General features: G+C 35.6%; 1 protein-coding gene across 23 annotated transcripts in view; it reads right to left on the bottom strand.

Annotated features, from left to right (window-relative positions):
- LOC105380372 (transient receptor potential cation channel trpm) overlaps positions 1-18,716 on the bottom strand; it is a 180,956-nt gene that overhangs the window by 148,705 nt on the left and 13,535 nt on the right. For 20 of the 23 annotated variants that reach the window (XM_048627621.1, XM_048627611.1, XM_048627620.1 and 17 more), the window contains exon 2: positions 16,817-16,891. The exons of 1 other annotated variant lie outside the window; for it this stretch is intronic. In XM_048627621.1, the coding sequence (XP_048483578.1) occupies positions 16,817-16,891 (75 nt within the window). Of the gene's footprint in view, positions 1-5,048; positions 5,229-6,372; positions 6,537-16,816; positions 16,892-18,716 lie in introns of those variants that run through there. 2 more of the 23 variants (XM_048627606.1, XM_048627607.1) reach the window with 2 other exon arrangements.

The following is an 18,716-nucleotide window of genomic DNA, read 5'->3' on the forward strand; positions in this document are numbered from 1 at the left end:
CGAGTAACTTAACCGCTCCGTGAAATTGTTCTATCTTATTAGTCACCCTCTTCCGTCTCACAACACCACTTTTCCAAACACCAAAATGGTATAAAGAAATACATAGGTATTTAAAAATAATAGAGAAACCTTTAAATCGACAAAAAAATATTTTTTCTATCAGAAAATATGGTTTGTTATTGGTTTTTACAATAATGCCTTAATTCACAATCAAGTTATCGATAAGTAAGTAAAATGAATCGTTCGTTATGCGCAGCACCAACGGCAGGCACTAATCCCAGAGTGATTTCCTCCCCTCCCATGCAAGCCGCTAAGCCGTTCAGCTAAAGGTGCTTTTCCACCAGAGATATGTTATGCTACGTTGCTATAAACTCGTTTGATATCCACCAATCATTCACCCTGTGTACCCTGCTTAGTCCATATAATATATGTAATAATAATAATATGTAGGGACATCTCACACACGGCCATCCAACCCCAAACTAGGCAGAGCCTGTGATATGGGTATCGGACAGCTGATATATCTACAACAAATATATAGATACATACATATTAAATATAAATATTAACACCCAAGACCGAGTACGAATATTTGTCTATAAACAAATATCTGCCCCAGCTGGGAATCGAATCCGGGACCTTCGGCATAGCAGTCAGGGGCCCTGACCACTACGCCATTCGACCGTCTGAATGCACATTCTACAACACTAGTGGAAACGGATATCTTTCATGGCACAGCTGCTGAGCTGCATAGCACATGTCTGGTGGAAAAGCACCCTAAGTATTGGAAAACGGATGCAATCTCCGCAACCAACATGCATGTGTGTCTGTCTCATTCACTCTCACAGCATTAACACTGGTGTGTAAAGGACGGCCGACTGCTTGTTTGTCTCGCACTAATGGAATGTCAATACAAGCTTGTGTAAGAAAGAAGTGTACGAAGATGGACACCTCCGTATTTGCACTGAGTTTAAGCAATAAGGCCGCCTTTTAGTAAGTACGATTGTTGTTTTTAATGTTAATTTCTATATTGGTACAAAACACCGTACAGTATTGAAGTACCTATACCATTCCTCAAAGAAGCATTCAGGCTGAATTGAATTGTGGGGCTACCACCACCTTAGCAATTAACAATCCATAAGCAGCGTCGCTCGCCTGTCAAATCTAACGTAACTTGTATGGATCTGACTGATGTTTGACAGGATTGATTGCTATTGATTGTTATTGATTACTAATATGTCGGTGGTGATACGGTAGTGAACTGCGAGATGATAAATTTAATAATAATAATAAATATTTAATTTACCTGAACATCAAAGAGGTCTGATGGCTTTAAAACTATTTCCTCCACCTTGGTTTTTGTCAGAAATCCTTTCATTATAAAAGTAAATCACTATACGACACAACACAACACTATTAGGTATAAATTATCAAAATTTAAATCTATTTTTAAATAACCATTCACTGATTACTATAACATGTTCTGAACACTTGATAGACAACTAAATATCTATTATGGTCATTAAAAATAACAGATTACCGTTAAAAGGCGGTTAATATAAAATACTTAGTACACTACAACAACAAAAAACAAAAGCAGTAGAGAAAACGTCATAACGTCTGCTTTCACGGAATTTGATATAAGAAATGTGAGTCTGTAAATTAAAAATTAACCATTTACTCAACACTTTTACTTGAGTCTAGTTCTAGTTAAAATTAGTCAGCCATTAGTCTATTACTCTCACTGTTTCGCTGTCCCACTTGCGAGACTTTATGAAAGTAAATAATTTCATTTGATAATAATAATTCCATTGTTCAAAACAATTAAACTTCGCGCAAATATTGAAATTCCTCAGTAAGTAATTGAACAAGACACGCACACACACATAGGCACGCGCACGCACACCAACACACGACCGCCTCTGTCTGTGCACTCTTAGCAACTCTTTCGATTTAAATGTAACCGAAAGTAACGTAATACGTAAATAATTCACCTCGTCCCATTTCATATTTGAATTGCTAGAATCTTACGCACACTTACCGAGTTCGGGAGGTTCTCTCTAGCTTATAAAAAACTAAGGGCCTTACCACAAAAACTTAGACAGTGTTTAGCAGACATTTAGAGCTGTCAAACGCCTACAAAATCTGTCAAATTTCGTTTTAAACACTCGTTAATTAGTGTTTAAAGTTTTTTGTGGTAGCACAGTAAGTTTCGGAGGCTGCTGCGCTAACCGCGACTGTACCTCCCGGCATTAAACGTGCCGATTGTATGACAGTTTACGTTTTTTGTATAGCTAGAGAAACCCTCCAGTACAGTAGCTCCGGTAGTCGAGATAAGGGTGAGCTCTCAATAAAACTATTAATAAGGTACATTATACTAGTGGTGGGAAAAACGGCTACATTTTGATAACACGCTACAGACGCTATGTTACACATTTATAGCAGGTTATTTAATCCGCTACGTTATAACGATATAGAAGAGCAAAAAAAAATTGATGATGATGAATTTTCTCGTCAGGCTTAATTTTTTTTGGTAAATATGCATGCATAACTCTTTGAACTTGTCCTAACTGTGTTAGTGTCCCAGACCCACTACCAGCAGAACCTGCAGAACCCACAGGAGCAGAGTCACCACATGCTTATCCTTCACCAACAACAATTTCAACATCACGCGACGAACCAGGTATAGGTTGCAGTTGACTCACCGTTCAAAGTTTCATCCACTTACGAAAACACACGTAAAGTAAAGATAGGTAAATTGTCCAGTCAAAGTTCAATCACACACAATCACAAAACATTTAAAATACGAAATTGTCCTCAGAACCAAATTGTCCGTTAGAAAGTACCTATTTACACTTACACAAACACTATTTATTTACAATTTTACACTAAACCTAAATAAACACTATACCTATTTTAATACGTTACTATTTAAACTATTTATTATTATGTATATTTACAAATATTTATTTACAGCACGCAAATGCAACAAAACAAACAACGCGATCGTAATTCGTAACGTTGCGCGAGGGACAATTAGCATAGCGGCCACCCGTGGCCGTTGCCAAATCGCTACTGCGAAGCTAATTTCAGCAGATAGCGGAGCGCTATTGCGTAGTGAAGCTTGCAGCTTCGCAGCGTCTCGCTCTCTCACACGCGAGTCGCGCAACGTTGCACCGTTGAGAGAGCGAGACGCTACAAAGCAGTGAATATCGCCTGCGCGGTTATCGCGCGCCACGTCTCGCGGCCAGTCGCGGCTCCGCAAAATAGCGAGCTATTTTACAGCAGACTTTTTCTAGCAGTAGCGTCGTGGCAACGGCCGCGGGCAGACGCTGTCCAATTTTGCGAGCTAAGATCGCGAGGGCGCGTCGCGTTATAACTATAGCAGCATTTGCGCGTTCATAAAGCGAATGCTATTCGTTGCGAGCAAATCACTTGCTATGTTTTTTAGCTATATGTTATATTAACCTCCACTACATTATACACATACAGAGTAACATTGCCGACCGATACTAACCGTTTCTACGTTTGGGATAAGAGTTGTTTTCAAAGATTTCAACAGATTAGGTTTTTTTTCAGGTACTTATGGTTCTGAATGCTACTTCAATAGAGTCTCGTGTACATACGATATGAAAAATTTAAATGATGTCCTCTGGAAAAATTAAAACGTTATCGTGTTTTATTATACTTATAATTAAGAAGGGTAATTAAATGTATTGTACACATCAAGCAGTGTTAATTACTAATTATTTACGAGCGTCTGCAGATAAAATTGGAACCATAATTTCCGCAAGACCTATTATTTTTTATGGCGAAAGGAGCTTACTTTTTCGTTACTGTAAGGGTTTCCCGTGGGAATTTCGGGAGTTATACTTGGCCCAAAGTACTGAACAATATAATGATAAACTAGCTGTTCCCGCGAGATTCGCTTCGCCTTAAAAAGTTTTCCCGTGGGAGTTTTGGGATAAAAAGTAGCCTATGTTCTTTCTCAGATGTCTAGACCATGTATACCAAATTTCATTCAAAAACGTTCAGTAGTTTTGGCGTGAAAGAGTAACAGACAGACAGACAGATAGACAAAGTCACTTTGGCATTTATAATATTAGTTAGGATAAAGCACATTACCTATTTTATGCTATGTATGTACGCGGTACTGGATCGGTAATCGGTAGCTACCCGCCATGCGGTAATCGGAAAATTTTTCATCCTCAATTTTATTACACTCATAAATATGCCATAAAATCTTGCATTAGGATAACCGCATAATTTCAAGGTAAAACAAATAAAAATAAGTAAAATAAAAACATAAAGTAAGTGGGGTCGGATGTCAAAATATTCTGGTACAGGCATCGAAATACTACGTGTTTGTCTGTCTTTGCACCTTTGAAATATAATGGCTGCGCTGGTTTTGCTGTATTATTTATTGTTTGCCAGCAGGCTTTAGGTAAGAGATAACTTTTATCCAGACATAGTGACACAGGCACTTAAGCGCTACAATAACCTAACCGGTAGGTTAGTAAGGGATTGTTAACCAAAAAAATACACTCTGACACACATAGCTCTAATAAGGACATGTTTGAACTATCCTCTGAAATACAGAGTTTTCTAGTTCAGAGGACAGTGCTCATGAAATTAAGTATTTTTTGTAAATAAATGGTTTTTATAAATAAATGTTTAAATGTTTTAAATGTTTTTTACGGGTAACTTGCATCAAACATTTAAACTTATTTAAATCCATTGCTGTTTTGCTCTGTCACTATGTTGTCAAAGCAAGCGGGCAATACGTTTAATGACGGTTAACTGCCAGTTTCTATACCTCTATCTATCCATAACTGGTAGTTACTTTCATACGATTTTGACAGATTGTTACTTTTGATTATGTCAAAATTGTATGAAAGTAACTAGCAGTTATGGATAGATAGAGTTATAGAAACTGACAGTAAATGTTTGGTGGAAGTCAAACTAAGACTGGATGGTTTGGTTACTGCCATAACCTCCACGCTGGGAAGGCGGGTTCGAGATAAAATGCACCCAGTCGAAATACGTACCTTTTTCGGTGCAACTTTGGTAGTCTTCTGCGGGTAAGCCGAGGTGTATAGCAGCGTATGTATGGGAGCCTCCGTGGGGATCCCCAGTGACGTCATCTTGAGGTCATGTCACCACTCTGTCACCCGTCTGTCACCAGTCTGTCACCACTGAATCACTGATGCACGAAAAGCGACTATCGACTGAAAATTGCATCAAATAAAACAGATTTCTTTCGCTTCGTTGTGTGTTATTTTCGACGGCAACCCTATCTCAATTCAGCAAAGATGAGAGAGAGTGCGCTCACAGAGTTGTCAGTCCAAAATAACACAGAACGAAGTAAAATTTAATATATTATATCTGTTTAATAAGATGCCACATTCAGCATTGAATGGTAGGACTTTTTTAAAATACTATTTCTTTAAACCTAGACCGACATTGTTAAGAATGTTTGTTTAAAATAATATCTTTATGGATTTATTTAAAACCGTATTTTTAAATAAAAGTTTTATCCGAAACCATAATTAAATAATTATTTATAAACCGTCTAACAATATAGTATTTCACGACGCTGATTACTTGAAAATTAAAACTTTGTTTAATTGAAACCAAACTTTTTAAGCGAACGATATTTCTTTAAAAGTTACTTTTAATTTTCATGATACGTATCTGGCGGATAACTTTTAATTAATGTTTCTGAAATTTCAGACAAATTATTGATAGAATATTTCTAATCCGAGTTTGTTATCTAAAGTTGAGTTAAATTATTCGTTGACGTTATCTTTGGTAGCGATTGGAAAACTTTCCTCTACTACAATATCAACAATTAAATTGGCTTTTAAAGTAAAAAGAACTAAAGGTATTTTCAATAAAAATTAACATTGCCTGTTGTATTTTTTTTTTCAAAAATAAAACATACTAATATTATTGCCCAGTAAAGTAGAAAAAATTGCACTAATTTTATATGTAGTCGTTACACTTTCAAAACTTACATTTCAGAGTATTTATTATAGTATAATGAACCATGCAACCAGCTAAGTTAAAAAAAAACCTTATATAGAATTGTGGGAGAATTTTATTTGAATCCATGTGCTTATCATGGATATAATTTCTAACGTCTATTAACAATAACTTAAAGAACGTTTTGATAACGCACGAATGCTATATTAGTACATAAATATATCTACCATAACTTTCTTAATGGTGCTTATAAAAGAAGGTCCCTCCCTATGCGTAAACAACTAAAAATAGCTCGCGTTTTAATTAAAAACATCATCATCACAAATTCATGAAGCAATTAAAATGGCCAAAACAGCAATTAAAAATGTACAAAATTATTCAACGAACAACCGTCAACTCTTCCCAGGTGTCATGTGACGTTCACATTACAAAAACGCATAAACGCACAAATTTGAAAAAAGAACACCGCATGCACTTCTAGATTTAAATTTAGAATTTGACGCAATGTTCCCGTTATGTGATGCGCGCGCAGGGATCACATTACAACAACTACCCATTAGATATCCATTTTGTAGGTAAAATGATCGTCGACGTGACTTTGTAGAAGCGTGCGGTTCGTAAACTGTTTTAGTAGGTTTAGAAACTCTTGTTTAGTGATGATACGAGTAAGATATGAAATAAACGCTCTATCACACTCTAATATATTCATTAAATAGGTTTCATAGGTTTGTATGTAATATGTGTGTAACTATGGAAGTAGTACGAAATAGAATCAAATGTTTGGTGCATACGGTCAAAATAACAAAACCGTCAATGTTGGAATGAATTAATAGAAAAAAGTGGTAAGCTACTAATAAAGCCGACTGCACCAGGCACATGTAGTAGATAAATAACGTCGCCTTGTAGTTTCCACCAGGGATAAGGCTGGATTCTAAGGACAGCGGAGTGGGAGACAATTCCGAGGTCAAGGTGAAGGCCACTTCAAGGAGTGAAGGTTAAAGGTCACAGTCGAGGGACTAACCCTATGTAGACATTAAAATTAAAGTAAATTTATCATAATAATATCGGATTCGGCGGGCGTTTCTACCTATTTAAATACTTAACCAATACCACAGAATAATAACTAGTACCTCTGATACCTAGTGCGCTTAATAATGCAAAAAATAATAATAGGTAAGCGCCGCTTTGTTTGCCTTTAAATGTAAAGAGGCATTTAAAGCTTTCATTACCCTCTAATCACCGGAATTTCATTACCTAAATGAGTTTTCATTTTAGGTATGTATCTAGATGGAATTACACAACATTTTCAACTGTTGTGCTTCGCAATAAGCTTCAATTTTCAATTTTATATTATTTACCAACGAAACAGTACATTTTGTAGCTAAAGTATTCTGTGGGATGTCCATTAGTTAATTATAACGCAAAGTTATGTGTAAATAATAATTAACAAATTCAACCTTAAACTTTATAACCAGCGACATATTTCAGAAAGTTTAAGTATTACAAGAGTTTTATTTAATTACTTATTCAAACGCTTTTTTGTGTTAATTGAAAACGGAGAGGAATTCATGTTTTTTTAACCGACTTCAAAAAAAGGAGGAGGTTCTCAATTCGTCGGGATCTTTTTTTTTATATTTTTTTATGTATGTTCACCGATTACTCTGCCGTTTATGGACCGATTTTGAAAATTCTTTTTTTGTTGTATTGCATTGAGCTCCCAGGTGGTCCCATTTTTTTTTCAGAATTTTATCTCACCCCCAAGGGTGGGTAAAGGGGTAAAAACAGGGTATGAATTTCCATTTTGGGCACATGTTAACCGATTCTAATGAAATGAAGAACGTAAATATAGTTCTTATAACAAAAAAATATGATGGTGACCTTGAGCTGATCTGATGATGGAAACGGAAGGCAGTCAGGGGAACTCCTCAACAGTATATAGCAACTACTTCGTGTTTAGGCTTGAATGATTCGTATTGATTAGTAGGACTTTTTGGTATCATTTGCACCTTACTTTTGATTGAAAATTATTGCAAATAAACTAAAAACTATAAAATAAAATAATAATTTTAAAAAATAAAAAACCGACTTTAAAAAACCACTAAAATGTAAGAAATAATTTAAGGTTTACACAAATTCTACTCGTATGTGACAGTACAAATATACCTAAGGAGGAACTGTTCTTTTTTGAAGTTGGTGCCATATTTCTTCAGATTACTTTGTCACCGCACCAACATCAAAAAAGAACAGTTCCTCCTTAGGTATATTTGTACCGTCACATACGAGTAGAATTTGTGTAAACCTTAAATTATTTCTTACATTTTAGTGGTTTTTTGAAGTCGGTTTTTTATTTTTTTAAATTATTATCTTTAAAGGTAAGCGTCAACCTATCAGACGAAACGGATTTTCATACATGTATGGAAAAGTGTCGATGCCGATGAAGTGAATACTAAATGCGATGCGTCCGTTGGGGCCGTACCTTGACGAACTTGAAATTATAACTACGGCGACGCTACGACAAAGCCACTTCGTGCGGCAAACATGCAAGTCTCCTGTTATCAAGAGGTAGCCAATGCAAATAGAAGACTATCAGAGAAATTTGTTTAATCAACGCCTACAATATGTACCTACATGTATCTGTTTGTACATTGCTGGCGTCAATGTGACAGTTCTGGCGTACAGTGTCACTCAGTGCGCCGCCTACTGACGTGAGTTCTGATATTTATTACCTTATTATACTTACTTATTATTTATTTATTATCTTACCTAATTAATTAATTACCACAAAAATATTTGATTACTTTTAATGGGAAGCTACTGAGTATCACATTGGTAACTTCTGACAGAAAACTAACAATCATTTTAGTAAAACCAGTACTTAGAATAGAATACCTGCGTCCGGCATATTGTATGCAAATCATCATCATTAGCCTATAGCAGTCCACTGCTGGACGTAGGCCTCTCCCAAAGCACGCCACTGGATGCGATCTTTAGCTTTCCGCATCCAATCATAACCAGCCACCTTTCGCAAGTCGTCACCCCATCTAGCCGGAGGGCGTCCCACACTACGTTTGCCTAGTCGCGGCCTCCACTCCAGAACACGTTTACCCCATCGGTTATCGGTTCTTCGACAGATGTGACCAGCCCACTGCCAGTTAAGCTTACTAACTCGGTGAGCTATTTCGATGACTTTAGTTCTCTGTCGGATTACTTCGTTCCGGATGCGATCTTTCAGAGAGACTCCAAGCATGCAAATAAGACTGATAAAAATGCGCCATTGGATTACAAAATTGAATCGTTTGTGCTGGGGTGGCCAAAGTAGCTCTTTTGCTGACTGTACAAGTAATATCCGTCGTTCAGGAGCATTTCCCTCAGCGGTGCGCGAATAATTACCGACTTGTCTGCATAAATGATTTACCTACATTTGTAATTCTGTATCCGAATGATCGTGACTAAATGTATGCAAGGATGCATCTTAATCATAGAATATATTATTATTATTTTGTGTAGTATTGGTTATGTTACAGCCATAGTAAATGGACATGTTTTTATTGTAAAATTGAATTTTTAATGTTAATAATTATCTCAATTAGGTACTTAAGCATATTGTTAGAATTATAGGGATGAATGAATCACCAATGAAGTCATTGCAAAATGTCGAATTCATTTTCATAACATCATTTTGTACGTTTCGGAGATAGTAAATAATTTAAAACAACGGACGTAATTATGTCAAAAACCATTCTACAACATACTCCTACTCCTTTTTAAGTCAGTATTTTTTTATCAATATCAGTTAGCAACAGTATAGTATAATATAATTTTGCTATTACGACACTATTACGTCTGAGCTGCCATCTGTCACCCGAGTCGCTCGCCCGCTGTGGGAATAACTTACTTGACACATTTCACACCACTCAACTAAAGGCTGTTTTTTAATCTCAGATACTTTCTAAATTGATAGATTCTGAACGGTTCACTATCAGTCGATTGTCCCGCCAACAGAACGATACGTCACTTAATCGCGGGACAATCGACTGTTGATGAACCGTTCAGAATATGTCAATTTAGTATCTGAGATTAAAAAATATACTTTAGCGATATCATTCGAAATTATACGTGCACATTGATTCCGATTCTGAAGGCACAAAATTTAGGGTGACTTTCACCTCTCTCTAACTCGAAATGTATTTTAAATAAAATTTTAAATAGTTTTTGTGCTGAACTGACAGACGTTATACATGCGACTAAGTGCCAATTTCTCCATAGTCGGTTATCTAACCGACCAGGTATTGGTTAATCAATTATACATCATCTCCATATAAAATTCTTGACAGATGTGTCAAAAGTCATCAACTAATACCTGGTTATGCTCTAACCGACTATGGAGAAAAAGGCACTAAATACGTTTAACTTTTAGTAAAAACCGACCTTAATTTTAGTAAATGTCAAACTAAAAGATTAACGGCGAGGGCGACACTCTATTAAAAAAAGAATCTAAAGATTTGACCTTTTCTAAATTTAAATTTGGTGGCTTCAGATTTTCTCGTTACAGAAGTACTCGTAGGCACCTATAAACTTTTTGCCTTACTTCAGAAATTCTCATTAGAGAAATAAAATCCGTACTAGATGTTCTGTATCTCTCCATAACTACCTTCATCGGGTCCTCGAGAATCAAAACAACACTCGATGAATGCGAGTAACAAGCCCTAGGTTATTGCGCGACCGTTATTTGTGACTTTTCAAAGAATATTGCAATTCTATTGTATTGTATTCGCAATGGCTAGAATTGAAGAGCCACTTCGAAATGTACCACTATTAATGATGGAGGATCTCATTTCAGTCACAGGAAGTAGCAGTAGAGTACGACCACGGTAACTTTGCAACAGAAACATAAGTGACAGAAACAAAAAAAAAAGTCGATTCCAAAGTTAGTGACGATTTCTAATTTGGCACTTTTGAAGTCATAGATCAGTTATGTTTATCCGCTAACACACTACAACCTGTGCAGCGATCACAGCGATACTATTTTCGAATCTACACAAACATTATGTAAAAAACAAATGTCACTTTTGGAACTGACAAATTTGCCTTACATTTTGACAGTGACAGTTGACGATACTATTCTTTTTCCATATGTTTGTGTAAAAAAAATAATAGTACCTATCGAATCTTGTGATCGCTGCACTGTTATACACTGCTTTTACAAGTTGAAGCTAAGGGTCTATCGCATCAAATGGATTTTCATAAATGTATAGAGAAACATCGAAGAAATGGACGCACTTGTGTGAATTTCTATACAAGAATACTGAATCCGATGCGTCCGTTGCGTACGATACCAAAAGGTGGACGCTTACCTTAAAAATTAGATTTACAACTGAAAGCGCTGCCGCAACTTTTGCAGTAAAAACCGGAATCATAAATTTTCGGTTCCCAACTGGCCTGTATTTCACAGCTATTGTGCAGTTTTAGCTGGTTTTTATTCAACTTTCAAACTATTCCGTCTGAAAGCTACTCCAGTTCAATTAGCGGGAGCTATCGCTGTTTTTGTTCCACTTAGTTCCATGCAGCGGATCAGATAGATGAAATACACGGGTATAGTTTAAATATGAAACACTTTTTTGCCCGATTTTTGTGTTCCCGAATGCGGAATTAACTAAATTTTTCCTGGCTTTTTAAATCCTATAGAGCTTCCACTATGTTGTTACATTTTTGACGTTTCCTTATGTCTGGTAAGTAAGGTTAGTTTTCCTTTGCAGTCGTCAAATATGTATGGCATTTCGAATGTCAAAAAACCAATAATACAGGGTGTTAACTTAATTGCGTTGGAGCGGGAAATGGTAGATACAGCTGATGATACTGAACACGATAAGACATTAAAAAACGTATTTTATTTGCTTTAAGCTGACCAACATAAAACAGTTTTATTTAGTACATTTTAAAATTTCATAGTCACCCTATTCAGGTTTAGGTACGTTTGACAGAATGATCATGAACTTGAAAGCCAAGATCAAGGCCAAACAATTCAAAGCCAAGGTCAATAAAAAAGTATGCGTGCATCTGCACCACACTCGTTGAGCCACATCGTCAAGGTACCTACCGAGATTTTGGGTACTCAAAGTACCCAATCCATTGTAGACATTTCATTTTACTCCATAAGTATCACTTTATTGATACACAATTATCTTTTATGAATACAGAACATTTTCATTTTATGCTTCATAACATAGGTCACACGTATTCACAGCACAGCACAACATAAAACGAAATGAGGAACAAGGCTTGGTAATCAAAAGATAGAATTGTAGGTACCTTTTCCCTTTTAGGTAATAATTGTAAAAAATGTTTGTAAACAAGTAAACAACAATGACTGACTGACAGACAGGGGGGGGACAGTGCCTTAATGGCTGAACTTTTAGTACAAGGTAGCGCCATCTCTTTATATTACTCTTATTACCAAAAAAGATGTAAGATGGCGTTATGAACAAGACCATAGAACAATAACAAGACACATAGATAAGTAGTATTTGAATGTCAACATTGTCATGATCTATGGCTATTATGAAGAAATTGCGTGTCAGTGTCAGTACTGTCAGTTCAGTTGTCTTATAATGTCTCGCAAATAACATGTTTAATTTTTGTAAATAAAAGCCTATATTCTCGGTATATCGTTATTTATAAATTTTATATACAAATAAAAATGATGTGTCAAGAAAAAGCATCTTTATCCGCTAAAAGTGTTTTTATGAAATTCTTGCGACCTAACAGATTCCATATGGATCCAGGTTCCACGTGGTTCCACGGGAACCGAGCTGAAATGGCGGCACTGGCAAAGAGCGTTCGACATCTTCATATCCGCTGAAGATTAAAATACTATGTGTACCAAACTGATAAATGTCGTCAAAGATTTGCCTCGCGAGGATAAATGATGCACTATTATCTTGGACGAAATGACTTTATGATGCCGCTAGGGGTCAATTGAAAGGATTTGCTTCTCTTGGGAAACATTAAACTAGCAAAACATGAATTGGTTTTCATGGTGAAAGGAATAAAAAAGGAATACACACACCCACTCGCATATTATTTTACAAGTGACATGAACAAAACTGAACTGAAACATTGTTATATGCGAGGTAATAAATAATTATATAATTATTTGTTTTTTATTTATTGTTGCATGTAGGTAGGTACATAAATATGTAGATTGAACTTACATTTAGTTAATAAATGTAATAACTGTTGTGTGGTGTAACTACGTTAAGGCAAATATGTCTTACTAGCTGTTCCCGCGCGCTTCGCTTCGCCTTAAAAAGTTTTCCCGTGGGAATTCCGGGATAAAAAGTAGCATATGTTCTTTCCCAGGGTCTAGACCGTATGTATACCAAATTTCATTTAAATCCGTTCAGTAGTTTTGGCGTGAAAGAGTAACAGACAGACAGACACAGTTACTTTCGCAATTATGATATTAGTTAGGATAGTTAGGATTAGGATATCATTACATTATAGATTGAAGTTAATAACTTGTGATAACAATCCTTACTCCTTACTAATATTATAAATGCGAAACTGTGTCTGTCTGTCTGTTACTCTTTCACACCAAAACTACTGAACGGATTTGAATGAAATTTGGTATACATACGGTCTAGACCCTGGGAAAAAACATAGGCTACTTTTTATCCCGGAATTCCCACGGGAAAACTATTTAGGGCGAAGCGAAGCGCGCGGGAACAGCTATATCTATATATACAGGGTGTCCCAAGGGCACCCTGTATGTATGTACAATGAGGCTGAGAAATAAAAAGAGATGCCGCTGTTCAGTATGACGTATAGAGTATGACAAAAAACTCCTCGAGATGCCACTCTTTTCACAATTATTTATTTTTTCTCTATGCTGACAGACTAGAATCTAGATCCACAGAGAAGGTAATGACTATCATAAATACTCGATGGTTATGATACGCGAGATTGTTATTATTCTACTGGTATTTAAAGTGAGGCCATACTTATTATGAGGATTTCCGTACTATTCGTCATCAAAGATGTCTCAATCGCAAGTACACAACACAAATTGAGATGAGCGAGTGTAAGTAAACCAATTCGTCATTGAAGTAGACCCTGTTATCATCCTGTTATGCATTGTGGTCTTTTATCTTTAGCTGCATACAGACCGGCCAAACGAACGCCAACGAACGGGTTTTGTTGACCTTCGTTGCTCAATCTGCCCCTGTATTATGTATGATAAATGTCCATCGGTGGGCGTTCGTTGGGCCGGTCTGTACGCATCTTTAGGTAATAAAAGAAAAATAAAATGTGGTGAGTATCAAGGGTGAATACTAAACGCTTACCTTATTCTGAGTAAAAAGGTTTAATTATTGTTCTGAGCTCCTAGAAAGTCATAAATTATATTCTGTACGATCTATCAAACTTTATGATAATCAGCTGTTTAATTGTTGATTAGTATGTCATTAATCACCATGAATAATTTCAATTTTATTTAATAATTGTTATTACCTACTGTGTAATTAATTACAATCATAGTTACATCAAATAAATTATGAAAAGTGAAGTTGATAACAAATTTACAGTGTGTGTTCTTTTGCAATCGAATGTCTCATTGGTTATGTGTTTGTATAGGGTGACCATGTTTTTGATTAAGGTAAAACTTTCCACTTTACTTTAGACTTTAAACATAAATATTCGAGATTCTGATGTTTTTTTTCTTAGAAACGTGCTTGGTTAGACTAATACTAACCCCCATTTCGCGCTCAAACGCATTCTAGTTAACACCCTGTATAATGGACCGAGTATAGGTTTCTAGAAAATACAATATAGGTATGTAAGTAAAATATTTTCATTTTTTCTATGAGATATTATAATGATATCCTCTCAAATGCTTCTACTGTATATTGGATTTTCCAATTCATACTACCTACTAAGTTCTACAGTTACTCATTTACTAAACGTAAAACATGTACTTTTAGTACTTAGTTATTTCAATATTGCAGAAGTAATTTGGTAATTTGGTCACTGGGACTTTTTCTTTGCTTTTTGAGTGTATAAAGTATATATGCCAACTTTATGTCACGTAGGTACCTAGGTACTCGTAACTAAGACATACAATAGGTTAACGTAATAGTTCAAACTAGATTGACACGTTGTTGCTAATTAAGCCTTGGGTCGCCAATGGATGTTATATAACATACATTATATATAATGTATACATTATATAATGTATACATTGTAGGTACAAATGGTACAATGTGACAATATCAGTTTAACGATATCTTGTATATCTGCTATATAACTCCTATGTGTATACCCAGTACCCACCCACGTGCATTGAAATCCTTACTAATCCTTACTAATATTATAAATGCGAAAGTAACTGTGTCTGTCTGTCTGTTACTCTTTCACGCCAAAACTACTGAACGGATTTGAATGAAATTTGGTATACATATGGTCTAGACCCTGGGAAAGAACATAGGCTACTTTTTATCCCGGATTTCCCACGGGAAAACTTTTTTTCTTTAAGGCGAAGCGAAGCGCGCGGGAACAGCTATATCTTATAAAATTACGTTTTTCTTAGTTCCTATTGAAAATAATCAAAAGAAAAACATCTGCTATGCCATTTAACAATCCTGATCTGTGACGGATTGTTAAACGATATAGTTCACTATATCGTTTAACAATCCTGTGAGATATGATGTGAGCTATTATTACTATCTACAAACAAAAATTTACATTTATAGAAGTCTATCTATCTATCTAGGTCTTAGGTACGCCTCAACCTTTCAAATATTAACCTACCTTTTAGCAATGATAAAAACTGTGTAGCACTAATATTAACTTTAGTGGTAGTATTATTATTTACAATACACACATGTAACATATTCCTCAACATGATTTATACAATAATTACTAATTATGCAAACATCAACAAGAGCAACCAACACACATAATGCGGAACATTATGCTGAATTTCATCCATTATGCAATCCGCATCCATGTCCACACACGCCACTGATTCCGCGGTATTATGTTGAAACGCGACAAAGATACAACTGACATACGACGATAAAAAAGCCACAGTATGCAAACTGTTCGCCACCGACTGAGTTGGCGGCGTATCGGTTTTATATGCCGAGTGTTATGGTTTGTAAACTCGCAAACAATAAAAAAAATTCAAACACTACATTTAAAATTTGAACAATCCATATACTTTTTTAGTTGTTACCTAATAAATTCTGGTGCGCTCTTAAAACATATTATTATGTCCTTCGAAAGTATATATATATGCCATTCAATATTGCAGACGGCGTCATTAAGCTAGCTAAGTAGTATTAAGTGGATGTAAAAAATGGAAAAAAATATAACATAGGCACCTATATGTACAACACAATAATATTAACGCTCACCAAAAGACACAAACAGAAAATCTGTACAATGACAAATAAACTCATAAAAAATTTACAAAAAAAAACATACTTAACACCAACATTTGATAAAGCATAGGTCCTGAAACCAACGGCATAAGCGTAGCTTACCTTGTCCTCCAATTTTGGGGCATAAACATGTTGCCAGTTCATGCCGAGACATCACTCAAATAGACAAACAAAAAAAAAAACAAACAAACAGACGAATTGAGAACCTCCTTCTTTTTTCGAAGTCGGTTAATAAAACATTATAGATGCGATGCGTATGTACAGTACAGTTCAAAGTGACAAGGTTCCATGACGATTCATGCCACAATCCACAGAGTAAAGGTGACGGGAGCACAGAGGCGGGAACCTACATGCTCTGTGTCAAACCCATGACACATAGACAACCTACTGACTTTTTTATGGTCGACTGGAAACGACAGCGACAGAATCGCCAGCCCCGCGATCCGCTTCAACCCACTCTGTATGCCCTGTAGGGATATCAATCATAAAATTAAGTTAAATTAAATACAAAACATACAAATACATATAAAGTGTGTGTGTATAGAGCAAAAATCATGTAAAATAAGAATAAAATTTAATAAATAAAATAATAAGTAAAAAAATAGGTATTTAATTATGCCGATTCTGAAGGTGCAACAACATTTCAATTTAGCGATGTCAAACCATAAATGATGACCCCATGGAAGTAATAAGTAACTACGTAACTACTTATTAATTCCATGGTTGACCCTTATAAAGTCAATTTTTTTATTTCAACTAAATTGACAAGTGCAACTGTCAAATTGTGAAATATTAGTATAGTGCCACAAACTTATCTGTTCCGGTGAGAGCGAACTAAATGGATCCATATCTCATTACTTACTAATTAATTGTATATTGATATAGATTAGATGGGTTTATTATAACCGCAAGGGCAAATTACCACCACGAGCAAACTTAAAATCTTATAGAATGAAGAAATATTAGACATTTACTTGAACTGTCACCGGAACAGATAAGTTTGTAGCACTGTACCAGATTTTATCGAATCAGTCATTTACACTTGTCAATTTAGTATCTCAGATAAATAGACTTTAGTCTGCACTATCATTAAATTGAATAAACCAAACACGTAATATTCCACTGCATAGCATGCATCCTCCAAGATTGGTTATTGCCATACTCTCGCCACTTAAAGGGCGGGTTAGTGATCACACAACACATTTTTTTATAATTAATCAAATTCATTCATTTCAGATAACTTGATCCATTCATATTTTTATTTACGGTAGGTACATGTCAATAGTACATACATGAAACTAACCAAACAATAAAACAGAAATCAATAAAATACAATAAACGAAATTTTTGCCCGACGAGAAACGAACCACTTACGGATTCGGATTTATTTACTTATTTGTAATCGCATTACACTATCATACAAACGTAATCATGGATTATTACGAGGCCGATCATTTAAATGATAGCCAATTAATTTGCGAGATCAGTCGGCTTATGACTTTATATAGGCATAATATCATCAAAATAGTAATAATCGGCTTAAATACCTATGTACTTTGTTACGTATTGTTACAGTATTAGTACCGGTCATCTCCATACATAGTTCCAGTAGTAGTTCTTCTTAGCAGTAATAAACATATTTGTTATATTTTTTTTCCTCGATATCGCTCGTAATTTAAAAATCTAGTAAGTAGAGCATTAGGCGGGCACTCGGGCTCTCGAGAAGTTTGGCCGCCGGCCCAAATGTCCACATATAGGGGGGGTATCTTTTGGCAACTTCGCCAAACTGTGATTACCAGTACCTAGCTCTGAAGATGTTCCCCGAGCTATCTGGGGTGTGCTAATGTGGGCAAATAATGTAAATACTAAGCTGAAATCTTGTTATTATAACTCTCTTATCTCTTTTGCTTTTATTTTTATTACTCACTTTAGGTAACTTTGCTAATATCGAGGATAATAATACCAAATGTTTTTCCTGTTTTAATTATGCGAAAATTCTTGTTGTGAGTTCTGCAACACGGGCTATATGTTGGTTAACTTCAATGACCAGTCATTGACCAGTGTTTCGGCTTTGATTTAACCTCGATTAAAGAAACGTAAATTGAGATTTAACACTGAATTTAGTTTTAAGAGTTTGGTGTAAGTCGCTCTAAGTATCCTTGTTTTCAACGTCGTTACAAATAAAGAACATCTGTCCATGTACTTAACAAATAAGTAATTGTTTCGATAAATAGCTGGCGAGCACGGTCGTGCTATAAATAGGTTCAACATAAGTCAATTCCTTGAGTGATA

The sequence above is a fragment of the Plutella xylostella genome, chromosome 19 (assembly GCF_932276165.1).
Source record: "Plutella xylostella chromosome 19, ilPluXylo3.1, whole genome shotgun sequence".
Lineage (NCBI taxonomy): Eukaryota > Metazoa > Arthropoda > Insecta > Lepidoptera > Plutellidae > Plutella > Plutella xylostella.